This window comes from Tursiops truncatus, chromosome 6 (assembly GCF_011762595.2).
Source record: "Tursiops truncatus isolate mTurTru1 chromosome 6, mTurTru1.mat.Y, whole genome shotgun sequence".
NCBI lineage: Eukaryota > Metazoa > Chordata > Mammalia > Artiodactyla > Delphinidae > Tursiops > Tursiops truncatus.
In genome coordinates this window covers 107,393,424-107,410,836 of record NC_047039.1, presented here as the reverse complement: position 1 = coordinate 107,410,836, position 17,413 = coordinate 107,393,424, and the positions used below count along the sequence as shown (strand labels likewise).

General features: G+C 48.2%; 1 protein-coding gene across 9 annotated transcripts in view; it reads right to left on the bottom strand.

Moving 5' to 3' along the window:
• The window catches only part of LRSAM1 (leucine rich repeat and sterile alpha motif containing 1), a 47,131-nt gene extending 29,728 nt beyond the window's left edge, over positions 1-17,403 (bottom strand). For 7 of the 9 annotated variants that reach the window (XR_012332676.1, XR_012332677.1, XM_033858631.2 and 4 more), the window contains exons 1-11: positions 17,270-17,401; positions 16,735-16,966; positions 14,996-15,099; positions 14,640-14,696; positions 14,087-14,131; positions 12,595-12,672; positions 11,381-11,449; positions 9,521-9,605; positions 8,411-8,532; positions 7,378-7,468; positions 301-431 (exon numbers count right to left, since the gene is read on the bottom strand). Coding sequence is in view for 7 of the 9 variants with exons in the window: in XM_033858631.2 (XP_033714522.1) it covers positions 301-431; positions 7,378-7,468; positions 8,411-8,532; positions 9,521-9,605; positions 11,381-11,449; positions 12,595-12,672; positions 14,087-14,131; positions 14,640-14,696; positions 14,996-15,067 (750 nt within the window). In the remaining 2 variants the exon portion in view is untranslated. Of the gene's footprint in view, positions 1-300; positions 432-7,377; positions 7,469-8,410; positions 8,533-9,520; positions 9,606-11,380; positions 11,450-12,594; positions 12,673-14,086; positions 14,132-14,639; positions 14,697-14,995; positions 15,100-16,734; positions 16,967-17,269 lie in introns of all 9 variants that reach the window. The other 2 variants (XM_073806626.1, XM_073806623.1) reach the window with 2 other exon arrangements.
• Between the last annotated feature and the right edge of the window lie 10 nt (positions 17,404-17,413).

The following is a 17,413-nucleotide window of genomic DNA, read 5'->3' as shown; positions in this document are numbered from 1 at the left end:
GAAGGAGGGGACTGAGTTATTGGGAGAAGGTGAGTGGGGAGAATTCCAGCAGAGGGGTTCCACGGCCCCGAGGAGTTCAGGGACAGAGAGGAGCACAGCAAGGCTGTTGCTGGTGAGCTAGTGGGGTGAGGCCACCTAGGAAGCCTTGCGAAAGCTTCTAAGCACACGGGTTTGAAGGGAGGTGAGTTCTAATTTGATAGAAGACTCTGGGGGCTGACGCTCTGAACATCTCCCCTGTGCCCAGAGGGCCTGCGTACTCCCTGCCCCAACGCCACACGCCAGCACTTAAGTGCGCCTTACCTGCCAGTCTATTTCCTCGCTAGAGAACCTGTCCGTGGGCCCACTGGGGCTGTCCCGGGAGTTCTCGGCTCCATCTTGCTCCAGGACTGGCAGCAGGTACTGAGAAGGGGGGTAGTATTCCAGCCCGGACGCTGCAAGAGACGGACACCAGCTGACCAGCAGGGAGGAGACAACCTCGGAACCCAGGACAGTCCGCTCCTGCCGCTCTCACCCACCACCCGACCCCTGCCAGCATCCTGTCCCACTCCTACCTCAGTCCACTGCGCCTCTCTGCTAGACGCTAAGCCCTCCAATGCTGCTCACAGGCCTGACGCTTGGGCCTTAAATGTGGCAAGAGCTCAGTAAGCATCAGCTGAGTGAATAAATACCGCCCCTCCCCCCACCTGCCTCGTTACCATCCAAGTGAGAATGAGGTGATGGAAAAAGCCTGAACTTAATAAAGAAGCCTGGGTCCAAGACCCAGCTTCACCCATAATTTCTTGTGTATGGGCAAGATGCTTGCCTTCTCTGGCCCTGTGTAGTGTCCTCCTGCGTCATCTGAAAGGATTCATAATCTCTGCCCTTTCTGCCTAAATCTTGCTGATTTGTAGGTGCTCTTTTCATACTGTAGTTAATAACCTTGGGTCTATAATATATGCTGCAACTATCTTCTTCCAGTTGGTAACTTGTCTTTTAACTTTGATGATAGTATCCTTTTGAGGTAAAGTTGTTTAGATTTTAATGTAGTCAAAGTCACCTTTTTTCCCCTACCAAAGGATATAAATAGGCAATTCACAAGAAATACAAAAAATGGGCAGTAGACATGTGAAAGAAAATTCAAATAATCAAGGAAATTACATTAAAATAATAATAGGCTCTCTTGTTTACCCATCAGATTAGAAGACTTAAAGATCTCACCAAGCATTAGCCAGGTTGTGGGGAAGAAGAGCCGTCTCAGATACTCCTCATGGAATGTAAACTGATGTAACCTCTTCAGAGGCAACATAGAGTTGTGATTGTAACGCAGCAGGGCCCTAGGGTACCTTCCCAGGTACCCTTGTCCCGCCTTCACCTACCAACCCTACTATTGCCTGCCAGGGAGGTGTGGGGTAAAACATTCATTCCAGGGGAAAACTCGAAATAACTTCCATACATAAGTGATGGGGCTCCGCCACGTGAAATACTCGACAGCAGTTTACAGCAAGGCAGATCCACACATTCTGGGATGGGAAAAGGCCCAAGACCTATTCTTGAGTGAAAAAAGCAGGGCATAGAATCACCTAGTATGACATCTTCTGTGGGGTTTTTTCTTTAATGTTTTTAAAAGAGTGAAACCAACAATTTTACGTACATACGTACACCTGCTACACAGTTTAAATAAGTTGAAGGATTTTTTTTTTTCGGTTGCACTGCTTGGCTTGTGGGATCTTGGTTCCCCGAGCAGGGAATGAACCCAGGCCCCAGCAGTAAAAGCGCCAAGTCCTAACCACTGGACCGCCAGGGAAGTCCCCGGGTTAGTTTTTAAACTGTATAGTCGGTATACATATGCTCACTGCTTTATTCCTTACGTCTTTTGTACACCTACTATTGCATAACTTTAAAATCTTTTAAAATAAATGGTTTGGTCTAGCTCGACCATTGGCCGGGGTACCCATTACAATCACCTGCTGCTCAAAGATTAATTGGGTAGATACGTGGCCTGATTAGCTGTAGTGGGATGCATGTGTAACTTCTCCTTCCTTTTTAACTGCAGTATAACATACACACAGAAAAGAACACAAAATCTTCATGAACAGCTTGATGAATGTTTAAAAGTGAACACACTCTCAGAAGCAGGAATCAGGGTTGGTTCAGAGCTCAGGTGCTGATAAAAGTGCATGTTCCTTTGTGTCTGGCTTCTCTCACTCCCCGTGTGTCCGTGAGCTCAGCCAGCTTGTTGAGCACAGCCGCAGCTTGTTCTTTCTGGTTGCTGTGTGGTGCTCATTTGTGAGTATAAAACAGCTTACCACTCTGCTACGTTACGAATAGTCCTGCTATGAGTGTTTCCATACGTAGCTTTGGGCATTTGTTCACACGCGTTTCTCTCTTGGGCACCTACCGAGGTGTGGAGCCAATGGGTCATAGGGTATTTGAACGTTAAGCCTGAGTAGATACTGACAATAACTTTCTGAAGTCTTTTCGGGTTCATGCTCCCACCGGCAGAGCATGGAAGCTCCAGCTGCTCCGCATCTTCCCAATTCTTGGTATTGACAGATTAACTTTGGCCATGTTAGCGGGTGTCTTAGGGTTTAAGTATTTCTTTGCAGTCTTTTTAAAAAATATTTATTTATTTATTTTTGGCTGCATTGGGTCTTCATTGCTGCATGTGGGCTTTCTCTCGTTGCAGTGAGTGGGGGCTACTCTTTGTTGTGGTGCGTGGGCTTCTTATTGCGGTGGCTTCTCTTGTTGTGGAGCATGGGCTCTAGGTGCACGGGCTCTGTAGTTGTGGTTCACGGGCTCTAGAGCGCAGGCTCAGTAGTTGTGGTGCACGGGCTTCGTTGCTCCATGGCATGTGGGATCTTCCCAGACCAGGGCTCGAACCCATGTCCCCTGCCTCGGCAGATGGATTCTTAACCACTGTGCCACCAGCGAAGTCCTTCTTTGCAGTCTTAATTTGCATTTTTTAAAATAGATCTTTATTGGAGTATAATTGCTTCACAATACGGTGCTAGTTTCTGTTTTACAACAAAGTGAATCAGCCATATGCATACACATGTCCCCCTATCCCCTCCCTCTTGAGCCTCCTTCCCATCCTTCTGATCCCACCCCTCTAGGCCATCACAAAGCACCCAGCCGATCTCCCTGTGCTACGCTGCTGCTTCCCACCAGCCAACTATTTTACATTCGGTAGTGTATATATGTTGATGCTACTCTCACTTCGTCCCAGCTTCACCCTCCCAACCCATGTCATCAAGTCCATTCTCTATGGCTACCTCTTTATTCCTGCCCTGCAACAAATAGGTTCATCAGTACCATTTTTTTTTAGATTCCATATATATGCGTTAGCATACGGTATTTGTTTTTCTCTTTCTGACTTACTTCACGCTGTATGACACTCTACTCCATCCACCTCACTACAAATAACTCAATTTTGTTTCTTTTTATGGCTGAGAAATATTCCATTGTATATATGTGCCACATCTTCCTTATCCATTCATCTGTTGATGGACATTTAGGTTGGTTCCATGTCCTGGATATTGTAAACAGTGCTGCAATGAACATTGTGGTGCATGTCTTTTTTGTGTGTGTGTGGTATGCGGGCCTCTCACGGTTGTGGCCTCTCCCGTTATGGAGATGCGCAGGCTCAGCGGCCATGGCTCACGGGCCCAGCCACTCTGCGGCATGTGGGATCTTCCTGGACCGGGGCACGAACCCTTGTCTCCTGCATCGGCAGGCAGACTCTCAACCACTGCACCACCAGGGAAGCCTGCATGTCTCTTTTTGAATTATGGTTTTCTCAGGGTATATGCCCAGTAGTGGGATTGCTGGGTCGTATGGTAGTTCTACTTTTAGTTTTTTAAGGAAACTCCATACTGTTTTCCATAGCGGTTGTATCAGTTTACATTCCCACCAACAGTGTAGGAGGGTTCCCTTTTCACCACACCCTTTCCAGCATTTATTGATTCTAGCTTTTTTGATAATGGCCATTCTGACCGGCATGAGGTGATACCTCATTGCAGTTTTGACTTGCATTTCTCTAACAATTAGTGATGTTGAGCATCTTTTCATGTGCCTCTTGGCCATCTGTATGTCTTCCTTGGTGAAATGTCTATTTAGGTCTTCCACCCATTTTTTTTTTTTACATCTTTATTGGAGTATAATTGCTTTACAGTGGTGTGTTAGTTTCTGCTGTATAACAAAGTGAATCAGCTATACATATACATACATCCCCATATCCCCTCCCTCTTGTTCTGCCCATTTTTTAACTGGATTGTTTGCTTTCTTGATATTGAGCTTCACAAGCTGTTTGTATATTTTGGAGATTAATCCTTTGTCTGTTGTTTCATTGGCAAATATTTTCTCCCATTCTGAGGGTTGTCTTTTTGTCTTGTTTATGGTTTCCTTTGCTGTGCAAAAGCTTTTAAGTTTAATTAAGTCCAATTTGTTTGTTTTTGTTTTTATTTCTGTTACTCTAGGAGGTGGGTCAAAAAAGACCTTGCTGTGGTTTATGTAAAGAGTGTTTTTCCTATGTTTTCCTCTAAGAGTTTTTTTTTTTTTTTTTTTTTTAGTGTCCACAGTATTTGTTAATCGTTTATTTATCATGAGAAACTATTCCTTAGCCCAGATATTAGTAGTTCATAGTGCAGGAACACAGGTAAGTGACACACTTCCATGGAACTCAACCCAAAGAAATTCTTTATATTCCAAAATCACTTTGCACTCTGAAAGATACCAGCCTTCCTCATCTCCTCAAAATCTTTCATAGAATCATAATTTCTGTAGAAATCTGCATATGCCTTCTTTCTTGGTTCAGCCACAGCAAACTTATAGAAAGCTGCAACTCCCAGGGAGACAATGAATGCTCCAACAATATGAAATCGCAGACGCTTGCCCAGAAGGCCATGCATCTGAGGTTTTGTCAAAGAACTGGAAGCCATGGTAGTTTTTCTCCTTGACAGCTCTACAACGACGCCCTTGGAGAAATGCTCTAAGAGTTTTATAGAGTCTGGTCTTATATTTAAGTCTTTAATCCATTTGGAGTTTATTTTCATGTACAGTGTTAGGTAGTGTTCTAATTTCATTCTTTTACATGTAAGCTGTCCAGTTCTCCCAGCACCACTTATTGAAGAGGCTGTCTTTTCTCCATTGTATGCTCTTGCCTCCTTTGTCATAAATTAGGTGCCCATATGTGTGTGGGTTTATCTCTGGGCATTCTATCCTGTACCATTGATCTATATTTCTGTTTTTGTGCCAGTACCATACTGTCTTGATTACTGTAGCTTTGTGGTATAGTCTGAAGTTGGGGGCCTGATTCCTCCAACTCCGTTTTTCTTTCTCAAGATTGCTTTGGCTATTCGGAGTCTTTTGTGTTTCCATACGAGTTGTAAGATTTTTTGTTCTAATTCTGTGAAGAATGCCATTGGTAGTTTGATAGGGATTTCACTGAATCTGTAGATTGCTTTGGGTAGTATAGTTATTTTCACAATGTTGATTCTTCCAATCCAAGAACATGGTATATTTCTCCATTTGTTCATGTCATCTTTGACTTCTTTCATCAGTGTTTTATAGTTTTCTGAGTACAAGTCTTTCGCCTCCTTAGGCAGGTTTATTCCTAGGTATTTTATTCTTTTTGTTGCAGTGGTAAATGGGAGTGTTTCCTTAATTTCTCTTTCTGATTTTTCGTTGTTGGTGTATAGGGATGCCAGAGATTTCTGTGCATTAATTTTGTATCCTGCAACCTCACCAAACTCATTGATTAGTTCTAGTAGTTTTCTGGTGGCATTTTTAGGATTCTCTATGTATAGTATCATGTCATCTGCAAACAGTGACAGTTTTACTTCTTCTTTTCCAATTTGGATTCCTTTTATTTCTTTTCCTTCTCTGACTGCTGTGGCTAGGACTTCCAAAACTATGTTGAATAAGAGTGGTGAGAGTGGACATCCTTGTCCTGTTCCTGATCTTAGTGGAAATGCTTTCAGTTTTTCACCATTGAGTATGATGCTTGTGGGTTTGTCATATATGGCCTTTATTATGTTGAGATAGGTTCCCTCTATGCCCATTTTCTGGAGAGTTTTTATCATAAATGGGTGTTGAATTTTGTCAAAAGCTTTTTCTGTATCTATTGAGATGATCATATGGTTTTTATTCCTTAATTTGTTAATGTGGTGTATCACATTGATTGATCTGAGTATACTGAAGAATCCTTGCATCCCTGGGTTAATTTGCATTTTTTAAATTGACTAAAACGATGTTGAGCACTTTTTTCAGATACTATTGGCCCTCTGGATATTCTCTTCTATAAAATTCCAATTCAAGTCTTTTGACAACAGCTTTTCCTTATTGATCTGTAGGAGTTCTTTTTATCTGCTAGGAGTAAGTCCTTTGTTGGATATGTATGCATTGCAGATATCAACTTCAACTTTATGGCTTGCCTTTTCTTTCCCCATATGGTGTTTTTTGAAGAGGAGAAGTTTTTGATTTAATGAAATCTAATCTATCAGTCTTTTATGGTTAGTGCTGCCTGTCTAAGGAAGAGGTTAGGTTAATGTTCTTTTTTTTCCCCACCTGAATATCCAATTGATTCAGAATTGTTTATTGAAAAGACCTTTGATTTTCTTTCTCATTGCTTTGCAATGGCACCTCTGTCATAAATCAGATGACCATATGTATGCAAGTCTTGGCCATGTTCTAAAATTTCCACAGGTGGACAAGAGCCCCTAATTAAGAACATCCAGGCTGACAGGAGGTAACTGGGTGTACTGCTTTCCCCTCCTGGCACCCAGTCCAGGGGTGGCCCTGGGTTCTAGCCACTCCTCCAAGTCCAACCCATGGTGGCCTCTCTCCTGGATGACCCCAATGACTTCCTAACTGGTCCCCGTCCTTGCTTCCTCCAATCCCTCCTCTTTACTGCAGCTGGAGTGGTCTTTGTAAAAAGCAAATCTGATCAAATCCCTCTCCTGTTTGATACCGGCCGGGTACCCTCTCCAGCCTCATCTGTTCCTCTCGCCTCTACTTTTGCACCCAGCCACTTGGCCTTCTCTCCATCATGCTTCCCACTCCCCCGCCCCTCCAGGCCCTTCAACATGCACCTCCTTCTGCCAGGAACATCCTTCTCTCTTTTCTAATCATCCCTCGGGTTTCAGTCGAGCCACTTTCTTGCAAAGACCTTCCCCGAGGGCCCAGCCTAAACCAGATGCCCGATTCTACTCTCTTGTAGCCACAATCGGTAATCGTACTTCCTTGTGTGACGATCTGCTTTGCCTGTTTCTCCTGCCAGATCTGGAGAGCTCTGAGCAGGCAGGGACCGTGGCCTCCCCCAGCCACCTGGTTGGCGCAGAGCAGTCCCAGGGGTCACATCTGGTGCTCCCTGAGTGAAGGAGGCAGGCTGCCTGGCTTTACCTTTGCAGAGGAACTGCTGAATGGCCTCAGTGCCGGCGCCGCACACCTCCTGTGGGGGGTAGACCATGGATGACGCGTCCAGGCTCAGAGTCTGCAGACACAAGGGGACCCCTCTTTATATGTCATTCATTTCACTGCTCAACGCGATCAAGATGTAAGGTCTTTAAAGAGGTAATCAAGTTTGAAACAAAGTCACCTGTCTGGGCCCTAATCCAGTATCAACTGGTGTCCTTAAAAGATGAAATTAGGACACAGACACATACTGAGGGAGGATGATGTGAGGACACAGGGAGAAGACAGCCGTCCACAAGCCAAGGAGAGAAGCCTCAGAAGAAACCAACCCTGCCGAGACCTTGATCTTGGACTTCCAACCTCCAGGAACGTGAGAGAAGAAAAGTCTATTGTTTAAGCTCCCCAGCCTGGGGTGCTTCGCTAGGGTAGCCCTGGGAGACTAACACAGTGTCCCCGGTGCTCACCTTCCCCTCCCACTACCCCCTGCTCTGATGAATCTCAGTTTCTGCAGCTCCAAGCTGAGGCCACTCCCTCTCTCTCCCTCACTCCCTCTCATAAACGGCGCCCAGGCTCTTTATGCCCTGGACCCTCCAGGCACAGCAACTTCCAACCACATCAGCTTCCCCGCTCTTCCTTTAACGTGTCCTGGGCTTTCCCACCTCCTGCCTTTTCCCGAACTGTTTCCTCCACCTGGAATGCTCCCGTTACCTGTGTCTACTTCTCAAAAGCTTTTTCCTCTTTCAAGGTCTGGCTCAAATACCATGTCTTTCCTAGAATGTTAATTAACCCCATCAGGACTTGGCATTATCTCTTCACTCCAGAAATCTGTTTTCCTGCTTCCATCATGGCAGCAAAAGTCACATAATTACAACGGTTCACACTTCAGGCTCTGTGAGGCCCTGAGGATGTTGAGACCTCTGTGACCCCAGCACCCTGCGACCAGGGCAGGCCTCCAGGAGTGTGGGAAGGGAGCGGTGGGAAGGCCAGGTAGGACCCCAGGTGAGAACATCTCCCCACCTACCTCCAGGGTTCGAACGTGCGCCAGCATCTGCGGCAACCTCTGAATCTCGCTTTCACTGATGTCGAGAGTACGCAGGCTCCGAAGCTCCCCCAAGGTGTCTGGAAGCTCCTTCAGCCTGTTGTCTGGAGGGATCCCAATGGCACAGCTCAGCACCCCAAAACCCTTCACCATCTTCCTGCCTGACTCCCGCGAGGACCCAGGGAGGAGGGTGCCCCCCTCTGAGCCTGGGGCACGTGCCAGGGCCTGGAACCTGAGGCTCCATAAGGAAAAACATGGCAGTGGAGTTTCAGTGACCTGGGTTCAAGTTCCCATTCCACCACTTAATCAGCTGAGTGACTGTGGAAAACTGATGACCTCCCTGGACCACAGTTTCCTCATCTGTAAAATGCGGATGGTAATACTATTTGGCCTCATAGGAATATTGAGGGATTCAATGAGATTATGCATATGAGGTGCTCAGCACAGTGCCTATCACATAGTAAGTGATTAGTAAGTTGGGTACCGTTATTTTTATCATTATTTATATGTTACAAACAGGTAAACTGGGGCATTCTGTACAGAAAGTGCTTAAGGCCAAAAAGAAATGAAAGAGCTGGGGGAGGCACGCATTAGAATCTCGGCCGTGTCACTATCGCACTGGGTGGTCTGGAGCAAGTCACTGCTCTCTGAGCCTCGTTTTCCTCATGTGTAAATTGGGGATAAGATCTCCGTCCTCTCCCTACCTCAGGGACTTGTCATGAGGCTCATGGCACCGCTGAATTTGGAGGTGCTCTTCAGTGGCGGGAAGCGCTATTCAGAATCACTCTTGCCCAGTCAGTCCACCACATTCTAAACACCAGTGACTGGGCCTCAGGGCCTAGCTGTCAACATCGTCTGCCCTCCTCCCTGTGAGGCCCTGGCTCGGAGGAGTCACAGGAACCCTCCAGATGCCCTGTCTCTGGTTACCATGAAGACAGATGGACTAAACAGGAAGTCAGACAGTTTAGAGTGACACCTGGGGGCTGGCTGCCCTCGTGCTCAATGGTTCTCAGGAGGAGCACCCTGTGGATGCCGGTTGGGTCAGGCCAGAGCTGACCAAGGGTCACACGGACAGGGCTTCCTGGCCCCTACCTTTCACGTTGAGGGTCTGGAGCTGGATCAGGTTCCCAATGGAACGCGGGAGATACGTCAGTTGGTTCCTTTCCACATTCAAGACCTAAGAAAGAGGGGAAAATGGCATGAGAACGCGCACACACAGACAACAGTGTCTACCCTGCTTCAGGCCGGGCATCATCTGGGCACCACACACACCTCTTTATCTCCTGACAGCCCTGTGAGGAAGATAAAGATTGTTATGATCAAATTTGAGAGATGGGAAAACTGAGGCTCAGGGCGGTGAAGTCATGTGTCCAGGAGGGCAAAGCCAGACTTTGAACCTAGTTCTTGCTGAGGTTGTATCATTTATATTGACCACAAAATAGCCAACAATGGTCCCACAATCAGGGCGGGAGGAAGAAGGGGACGAGCAGATTCAGGGATCCAGGTGAGGCAGCGTGTGTTGAGGCCTAGTTATCCCAGTGTTAGCAGAAGGAAGCTGAGCTGCATAAAGGCAATGGGGTCTGGCCAAGGCTTCAAGGCCGGCAGCTGGTGGTGCCAGGATTGAAACCCGGGCTCGCTGGATCCCGAAGGGCACACTCCCTCCAGGATGTGGCATCATGAGATGAGCGAGGCTGACAGGATGACACACGAGGAAGCCATTAAAAATAGATACGATGGAAAGGGAAGCACGTTAAAAATAATGTGGCAGATGAATATTTGATGAACCAAAGGATGGTTACGAGTTATTATCAGGTATCCAAAGGTTACAAAACAGTGAATGCAGCAATTCTACAAAAATACATACGTAAACAATTCCCCAAAGATCCTGCACCCTGGTATTCATCGTGGCTCTCTCAGTGGGGCAGTTACTACTATTGAGCCACACGTTCTCCACGTGACCCTGGGCAAGTTACAGTCGTCCCTCTGGACCCGTTCTCTCTTCTGTAAAAGTGATAACAGCACCCACCTCGCAGGGTAGTTCATTCAAGTCATCTTGAGTTTCCTCCACGTGGGAGGCAGTGCGCTAGGTGAGGACGCTGCCCGCACAGAGACGACAGTTCGGGAGGGGAGCCAGCTGAGCATAACTAGTGATTACAGACTGCAATCAGTGCTCTCAGGGAAATACGCGGGTTGAGACAGGCGAACAAGATGGATCCACCTGGATGGGGGTGGTCGGGGAGGATTCGCAGGGACATTTGGGTTGAGACGGAGGAAGAGCTACTCGGGCAGGAGGAAGAGCCTTGTGGAAAGGCCCTGCCGGGGGTGGGGCGCAGAGGGCCGGAGGGTTTTAGGAGTTGAGTGCGGACAGTGGAGGGGAGAGAGAAGGAAAGGAGGCTGGGAAGACAGGAGGGCCCAGCGTACAGGGTCTGATGGGGCACAGTGAAGAGAAGGGATTTTAATCTGAGTGTGAAGGACGGCGCGGCTTCCTCTGTGAACCGGGGATGATGCTAACACCTGCCTCGCAGAGTGGCTGTGAGGAATCAATCAGCCAACAGCGCAAGCGCAACGCTTAGCTTGGTGCTGGCATGCAGGGAACGCTCCGTAAATGCAGGGGCTGCCGCTGACAAGGAGCAGAAGTGAGGCGGTGAGTCAGAGTGCTGAACTCATCATCTGGAAAAGGTAGACTCTCTGGGCGCTCTTTTTCTTTAAAGTTGCGGAAGCTCATGATGAAATCCCAAAAGCACATGCCAAAAACATGGTGGAGAGATGCCCACAGCCCAGACTGCTATGTTGACGCCATCACTGGGCATCTCAAGGGCAAAGGGGGAGGAGCCGGTGGCACCAAGTGCAGCCCTGGCTAGAAAGAGTGCGACCAGAACATTCCAGGTCTGTGTGGCTGCCATTTCTTACTTAGGTGGTCAGAGGTGGGTTTTCTGTTTCCTGAAGCCATACCTGGAGGGCTGTCAGCTGCCCTATATCATCAGGAAGGGCTGTCAGCTGATTATCATGAAGATCCAGAACCTGCGGAAGGGGAACAAGTTTAACACCTAGAAGTCACCAGCTGAGAAAGGCCCTCTGATTTCAGGCTCCGGAGAGACAAGGGTGAGGTTGGGCAGGGGTGCCCCACGCCTCTGGTGTTGAAAGCAGGAGCACCGACCCTTCCTCCCCAACTAAATGATCATTCCATCTCATTTCCTTTCTAAAAGTATCATACCACTTCATTCTCTTATTTATCAAATATTTATTTTTACTGTTGAGTGAAAAAAGCTAGCTATGAAAGAGTATGCATAGATATTCACGTTAAAAACGCCTCATGGTATAAATACATATTTGCATAGTAAAATACTACCAAATATGCAATAAAATATTGATAGTAGTTCCCTAGAGTGTGAAATTGTATGTTTTTCCTTATGCTTAACTGTATTCCCTAATGTTTTTAACAATGAAAATGAGCAAAAAATAGGATATATAGATATGTCTGTGCGTGCACATACGTACTATAAAATGCATATATATGAAATATATACATAAATATAAACGTTTTTTAATGTTTTTTCTGATTATAAAAATAATGCACGTTGGACCAGAAAAATGAAGAGAAGTAAAAACGACCCCTAATCCCTGCACACCATCAAGAGCCACAGAAACCACCTTGATGCCTGTGCCGCCGGTCTCTTCTCCCAGTGTGTATACCCACTGCTACAGCTTATGTTCCTGTGGAACCACCCTGGGGTCTCACCTCACATATACTGTGGCTATATCCCAGTCCTTGTCCTGCGGGAGCTGACGGTCAGGAGGGAGGTGCCCCAGCTCACCAAGCTTTCACGCACTGACCACACAACACCTGGTGTCTCTCCTATTCCTTCCTGTTTGGGCCCATTGGTCTCCCTGCTCTCTGCCAGCTCACTTGCTATGAGCTTATGGTTTGCCTTTCCACCTAGCTCCCTAAGGGCAGGGCCTGGGGCTGCTTCTCTTTGCAAGTGCACCCCACACAAAGCACAGACAAGGTGCCCGATAAACCATGCTGACTAAACCCCAGAGTCCCCGTGACACTAGGCACGTCTGGCATAAACTCTGACAGAGGACGCGTGAAGGGAGCGGGGATGCTGGCTACCACCTGGAACACCACGCAGAGTCCCTGACGCCTGGGAGAAGGGCCCCAGTACCTTGATGGTGGCGAGACTCAGGAGGCTGCAGGATTTAGGAAGCAGGGAAGTGAGGTGATTCGTGTGGACAATCAACACCTGTGTGGAAAAGATTTTTGACATGTTAGGCTGAAGAAGAGCAGCAGGGAGGGAGGCTGGAGGCGGGGCAGCCAGCTCAGCTCAGGCTGCCAGCGGCCCCGCCCTGCCCGGTTCTCCGCTCTTGCAGATGTCACAAGGGATGTCTCCAAAAGTGGAACCAGATGACCTTAAAATCTGGAGTTTCCAGGGTGAAAGGGACCTTAGAGGTCTAATTCTACCTTCCATCCCGGGAAGGGATCCCCGTGCAGCTGACCTGATCTTAACCTCCCTCAGCTTCAGTATCTTCTTGTGGAAAATAGAGAATCATAAATTCCTGTCTGAGGGCTGCCATTGATGATTAACAAGCTAACAGACAAAAACCACTTAGCCCAGGGCTGGCATGTGGTCCAATCCGAGTCATCTATTGCTGTTTTTGTTAGGCGGCAACCCCTGCGTGGACACTGCCGGTGTCGAGGAGCTCACTACTCTTGGTATGGAACACATTTGACCTACCTTCACTTAGATACTTCATTCAGAATACTCTTACCTACCTGCATTCAAGTCTGCAATGCCTTTCTGAAAAATCATTCATTCCACTCTTAATCTCCCCTGGGTGACCAGAATGAAATGAGTGTAGTTTTTATTATTATTATTTAAATACATAAATAAATTTATTTATTTATTTATTTTTGGTCACATTGGGTCTTCGTTGCTACACGTGGGCTTTCTCTAGTTGTGTCAAGCGGGGGCTACTCTTCGTTGCGGTGCGTAGGCTTCTCATTGCGGTGGCTTCTCTTGCTACAGAGCATGGGCTCTAGGCACGTGGGCTTCAGTAGTTGTGGCTCGCTGACTCAGTATTTATGGCTCACGGGCTCTAGAGCGCAGGCGCAGTAGTTGTGGTGCACGGGCTTAGGTGCTCCGCAGCATGTAGGATCTTCCCCGACCAGGGCCCGAACCCATGTCCCCTGCATTGGCAGGTGGATTCTTAACCACTGCACCACCAGGGAAGTCCCGTAGTTTTTATTATTAATAACAATGCGGTTACTCAGTGTCTACTATGTGGCAGGCATTATACTTGGGGCATTTATCTCTCTTTCTACCTGCCTACATACCTCACTTGTAATTCTAATAAAAGCTCTGCGAGAGTAGAACTACGAATGTCTTCATTTCAGATGTCTTCTCAGATGAAGAAACTGAGATGTAAGAGCCTAAGGAAGTTGCCCAATTCAGGAGGGGCAAAGCCAGGACTACAAAGCCAGGGCTGCCTGATGCCAAAGCCTGCTCTCCTGTGAACACACCTGCTGCAGACTGAAAGGGTGCGATTCAGAGAGAAGGGGGATGTCTGTGCAAGGAAGACAACTCCTAGAATTCCCACCTGATTTCAAACAAGCAAACAATCAATAAATAATTCTCTGAAAATGAAGATCTGTCTCACCTTCTTCTGCAGAACTTTGCATGTTGCAAAAGCCCCAAATGGAATCTAAGATAAGATAAAGAAGGATCAGTGCCTCCCCTCCTGCCAGTTTTTAACTTGTGTTCTGAGTGGCACACGCGTTGGGGAGAGATGGGGCAGGAGGTGAATAAGTCTAAGCCTGGGGAAAGCTGGGAGGAACGCTGCTCGGGTGGTCAGCCCTCCCTTGCAATCAGCTATCGGGTGACTACCTGCCCACCCACCCACCTCACCCCCAACAGGAACGCTATGAGAGGCAAAAGAAAGATCTCTGGTGCTTGGCAGAGAATCCCAGGCTCTCCCAGTGCCCTAGGAATCCACGAGTACATTTTCTAGACTCTGTGACTCTTAAAGACTATGCTGAAGCCAGAAGATCATCTCAATTCTCTCGGACAAGAACAAAACCTAAGGAAACACCTCTTGACAGCAGCTTCTGGCCTTTTAAAAGCCTCAGTCCACATCTAGCTTTCCTAGGGACACGTGATCTAAGAAAGAAGGGCAGACAAAAATTCACAGGCAAACCACCACCCCAGTTTACCTCTGAGAGCTCACATTTAGAAATGTCAAGAATGTCATCTGCCCCAGCTTCTTTTGCCTAGGGATAAAAACAGTTAAAAAAAGAGGGTCCATCCTTCCAGAGTGGACAAATCAGGCAAAGAGACATAGGATTAAGGGGCTTCAAGAGATCACAGACACCATCCGGTTCCACGAGTCCATTTTGAAGGTGGACCAATGATCTCTGCTTTAATGGGGCTTGCGGTCCAGCAGGGAAGAGCGTGAGCGAGTAATGAGAAGTGTGATCGGCTTATGGAGGGCAACTGCAGTGTGGAGCCCTGTTGCATGGGGCAGAGGTGGTGATGGGGATGGGCTCAGAGGAAATCCATTTTCCCTCACCAGACACATCTGGTACTCCAGCCGTTTCCGAGCCTCCTCACTGGGTTTCCGCTTCCGGAAGAAGAGTGGCATCCTTCCTTTTTCCTAGAGCGATCTTCACAACACTAGGGCACAGGAGAGAAGTTAGGGCCTGGGGACTCTGTCACAGGTCCCCAACACCCAGGACAGGTAGCACAGTAACACAGAGCATGTAGCTGATCTGCGGGACTGTAAGTTCCTTGTGGGCAGGGGCTGTGTCCATCTTGACCATCAGTCCATGCCTTGAGCCTGGCACAGTAGGTGCTCAACACTCTGTTCTTTGTTGACTAAAAATAAGCAGCAGTATGTGGAAAGAGCGCAACAGCAAGCCAGATGACCTGGGTTTGAGCCCACATTTGCCCCTGACCCACTGTGAGACCCTGGCATACCCTTTCCCCATTCTGGGCCCCCATCTCTCCTCCACGTTAGACAAGGGGGTTGACTTGGAGAAGTTTCCTCAGGTCCTTCCCAAGGATGCTCCTTGAGGACTCTAACAGACTTGGCTGATGAATCCCTTGTAGGCCCTGAAAGACTATCAGAGTGGCATCAGCAAACCAAACACTGCATGGCTTTAGCCAGCCCTGACCTTGACCCTGGGGAACTCAACTACATCATGACCAAAGAGATTTTGGAGCTAAATAAAAGCTCAACAGCAATCCTCAGGCATCTTGCCACTCTCACAGTTATTATTCCATTTGATTCTCACCACAGCCCTCTTTCTAGTAACAAAACGGATGCTCATCAAGTTCAGCGATCGGGTCATACAGCCTGGATCGCAGCAAAACCAGCCTGGAACTCTGCTCTTTCAAGTCCCGATCCTGTGGTGTCTGCCCAACTCCGTGGTGCTTCAGTAACTTAGCACACATTAAGTATACCGTCCTGAACTCAGAAGCCAGGTGCTCACTGCCTGCCTGGTACCAGAAAATACCAGATTTGATATGGGACAGCGATGGGCCAGGAAGTAACCGTACAGGGAAGCTTATGGTTAACAGCATGGGCTTTGGGATGAAATAGAATTTTTTTTCTTTTTTTTTTTTTTTTTGTTTAACTGGTTTTGAACCCCAGATCTGTCACCCATCAACCGTGTCCCCTTGGTTCACCTCTCTGAGCCTCAGTCTCCTCATCTGTAAAGTGTGAGTAATGTTACCAACACCTGGTTCTATTTGGATCCAGTGATTTCCATATTTGCAAAGCCCATAGCACAGTACCTGGCACATGATGAGTGCCCAATAAATGTTAACCACGTAGCACCACACATCTAACAAACATTTATTCAGGGCCTACTACAGCTGAAGGATCTAGGGAGAAAGGGGCCAGGGAGAAGATGCAGTTGAAGAAGACACACACCCATTCCTCAAGGGGTGGCGTAGAGATCACAGGTCCCTGCCTATAGAGGTGAAGGCTGTCTGGGGAGCTGGCCAAGCCTGCAGAGCTGGCTCAGGCTCCTCTTGTCACCCCACCTGTCTGCAGGGATGGGGAGTGATCTAAAAACAGCCCTCCCCATCTCTCCCTGATGACCAGCTCTTATCCGCCTGCTCCCCAATGACTAACTTTCCCTCACCTCCTCCCCAACGGCCACCTCTCCTCCATTCCTCCTAGAAGATCAGCTCTTCCCGACCTGCTCCCGGATGTCCACGCCTCATCCATCCCCTCCCCCGACGTCCAGCCCAGATAGGAAGAGCCACACCCTCCTCCCCTGGCTGGGGTGGGCAGTGCCCAACCTTGCTTTGCGGATACACAGGTCTCCGACGTTCGTTCCCTCTGGTGGACCTCAAGGCAGGCCGATCACTCGCAGGTCTTGGTCATGGACGCCGGGTGACAGACCACCCGGCACGGGCCCGGCGGAGCCACAGTCTGCTCTCCTCCAAACGCAGGAACTGGGGACCAAAACTCAGAATCTCCGAAAGTCATGCAGACCAGGATGACGAAGTCTGAGACCGAAGACCGCAGAATCTTAGAATTAAGAGTTGGACCGGATTTAGACTCTAATAAAATTGTTTTAATAGCTAAAATGCCCACATCACGAGGGAATTAGAAGGGGGTAGGGGATTGCCGTGGCCGTGGGGTCTCGGAACGCTGGTGCGGAACCGCAGGAGAGGGGCGGGGTTCTGGGATAGAGTGACAGGGACTATGGCGTGACCCTCAGGGAGAATGGGCAGCAACGGAGCCTGAGATCTCGGGAGCAGCGCTCTGTTGTCTGCCTCCCCCGGGAGAACTGCCCCGAACCCCGCTTCAGAACCCCTAGCTGCAGCTCACCGCGGTGCCTCCTTCTCCAGCCTTCAGCCTTAGGTGCCTGCCCACAAGCAATATGGCACCAAGGGCGTCGCTGCAAGATGGGGCGGAGACGGCAGTTCTCGCGAGAGCCGCGCTTTCAGGACTTTAACCGGCGCAAGTGCCCCA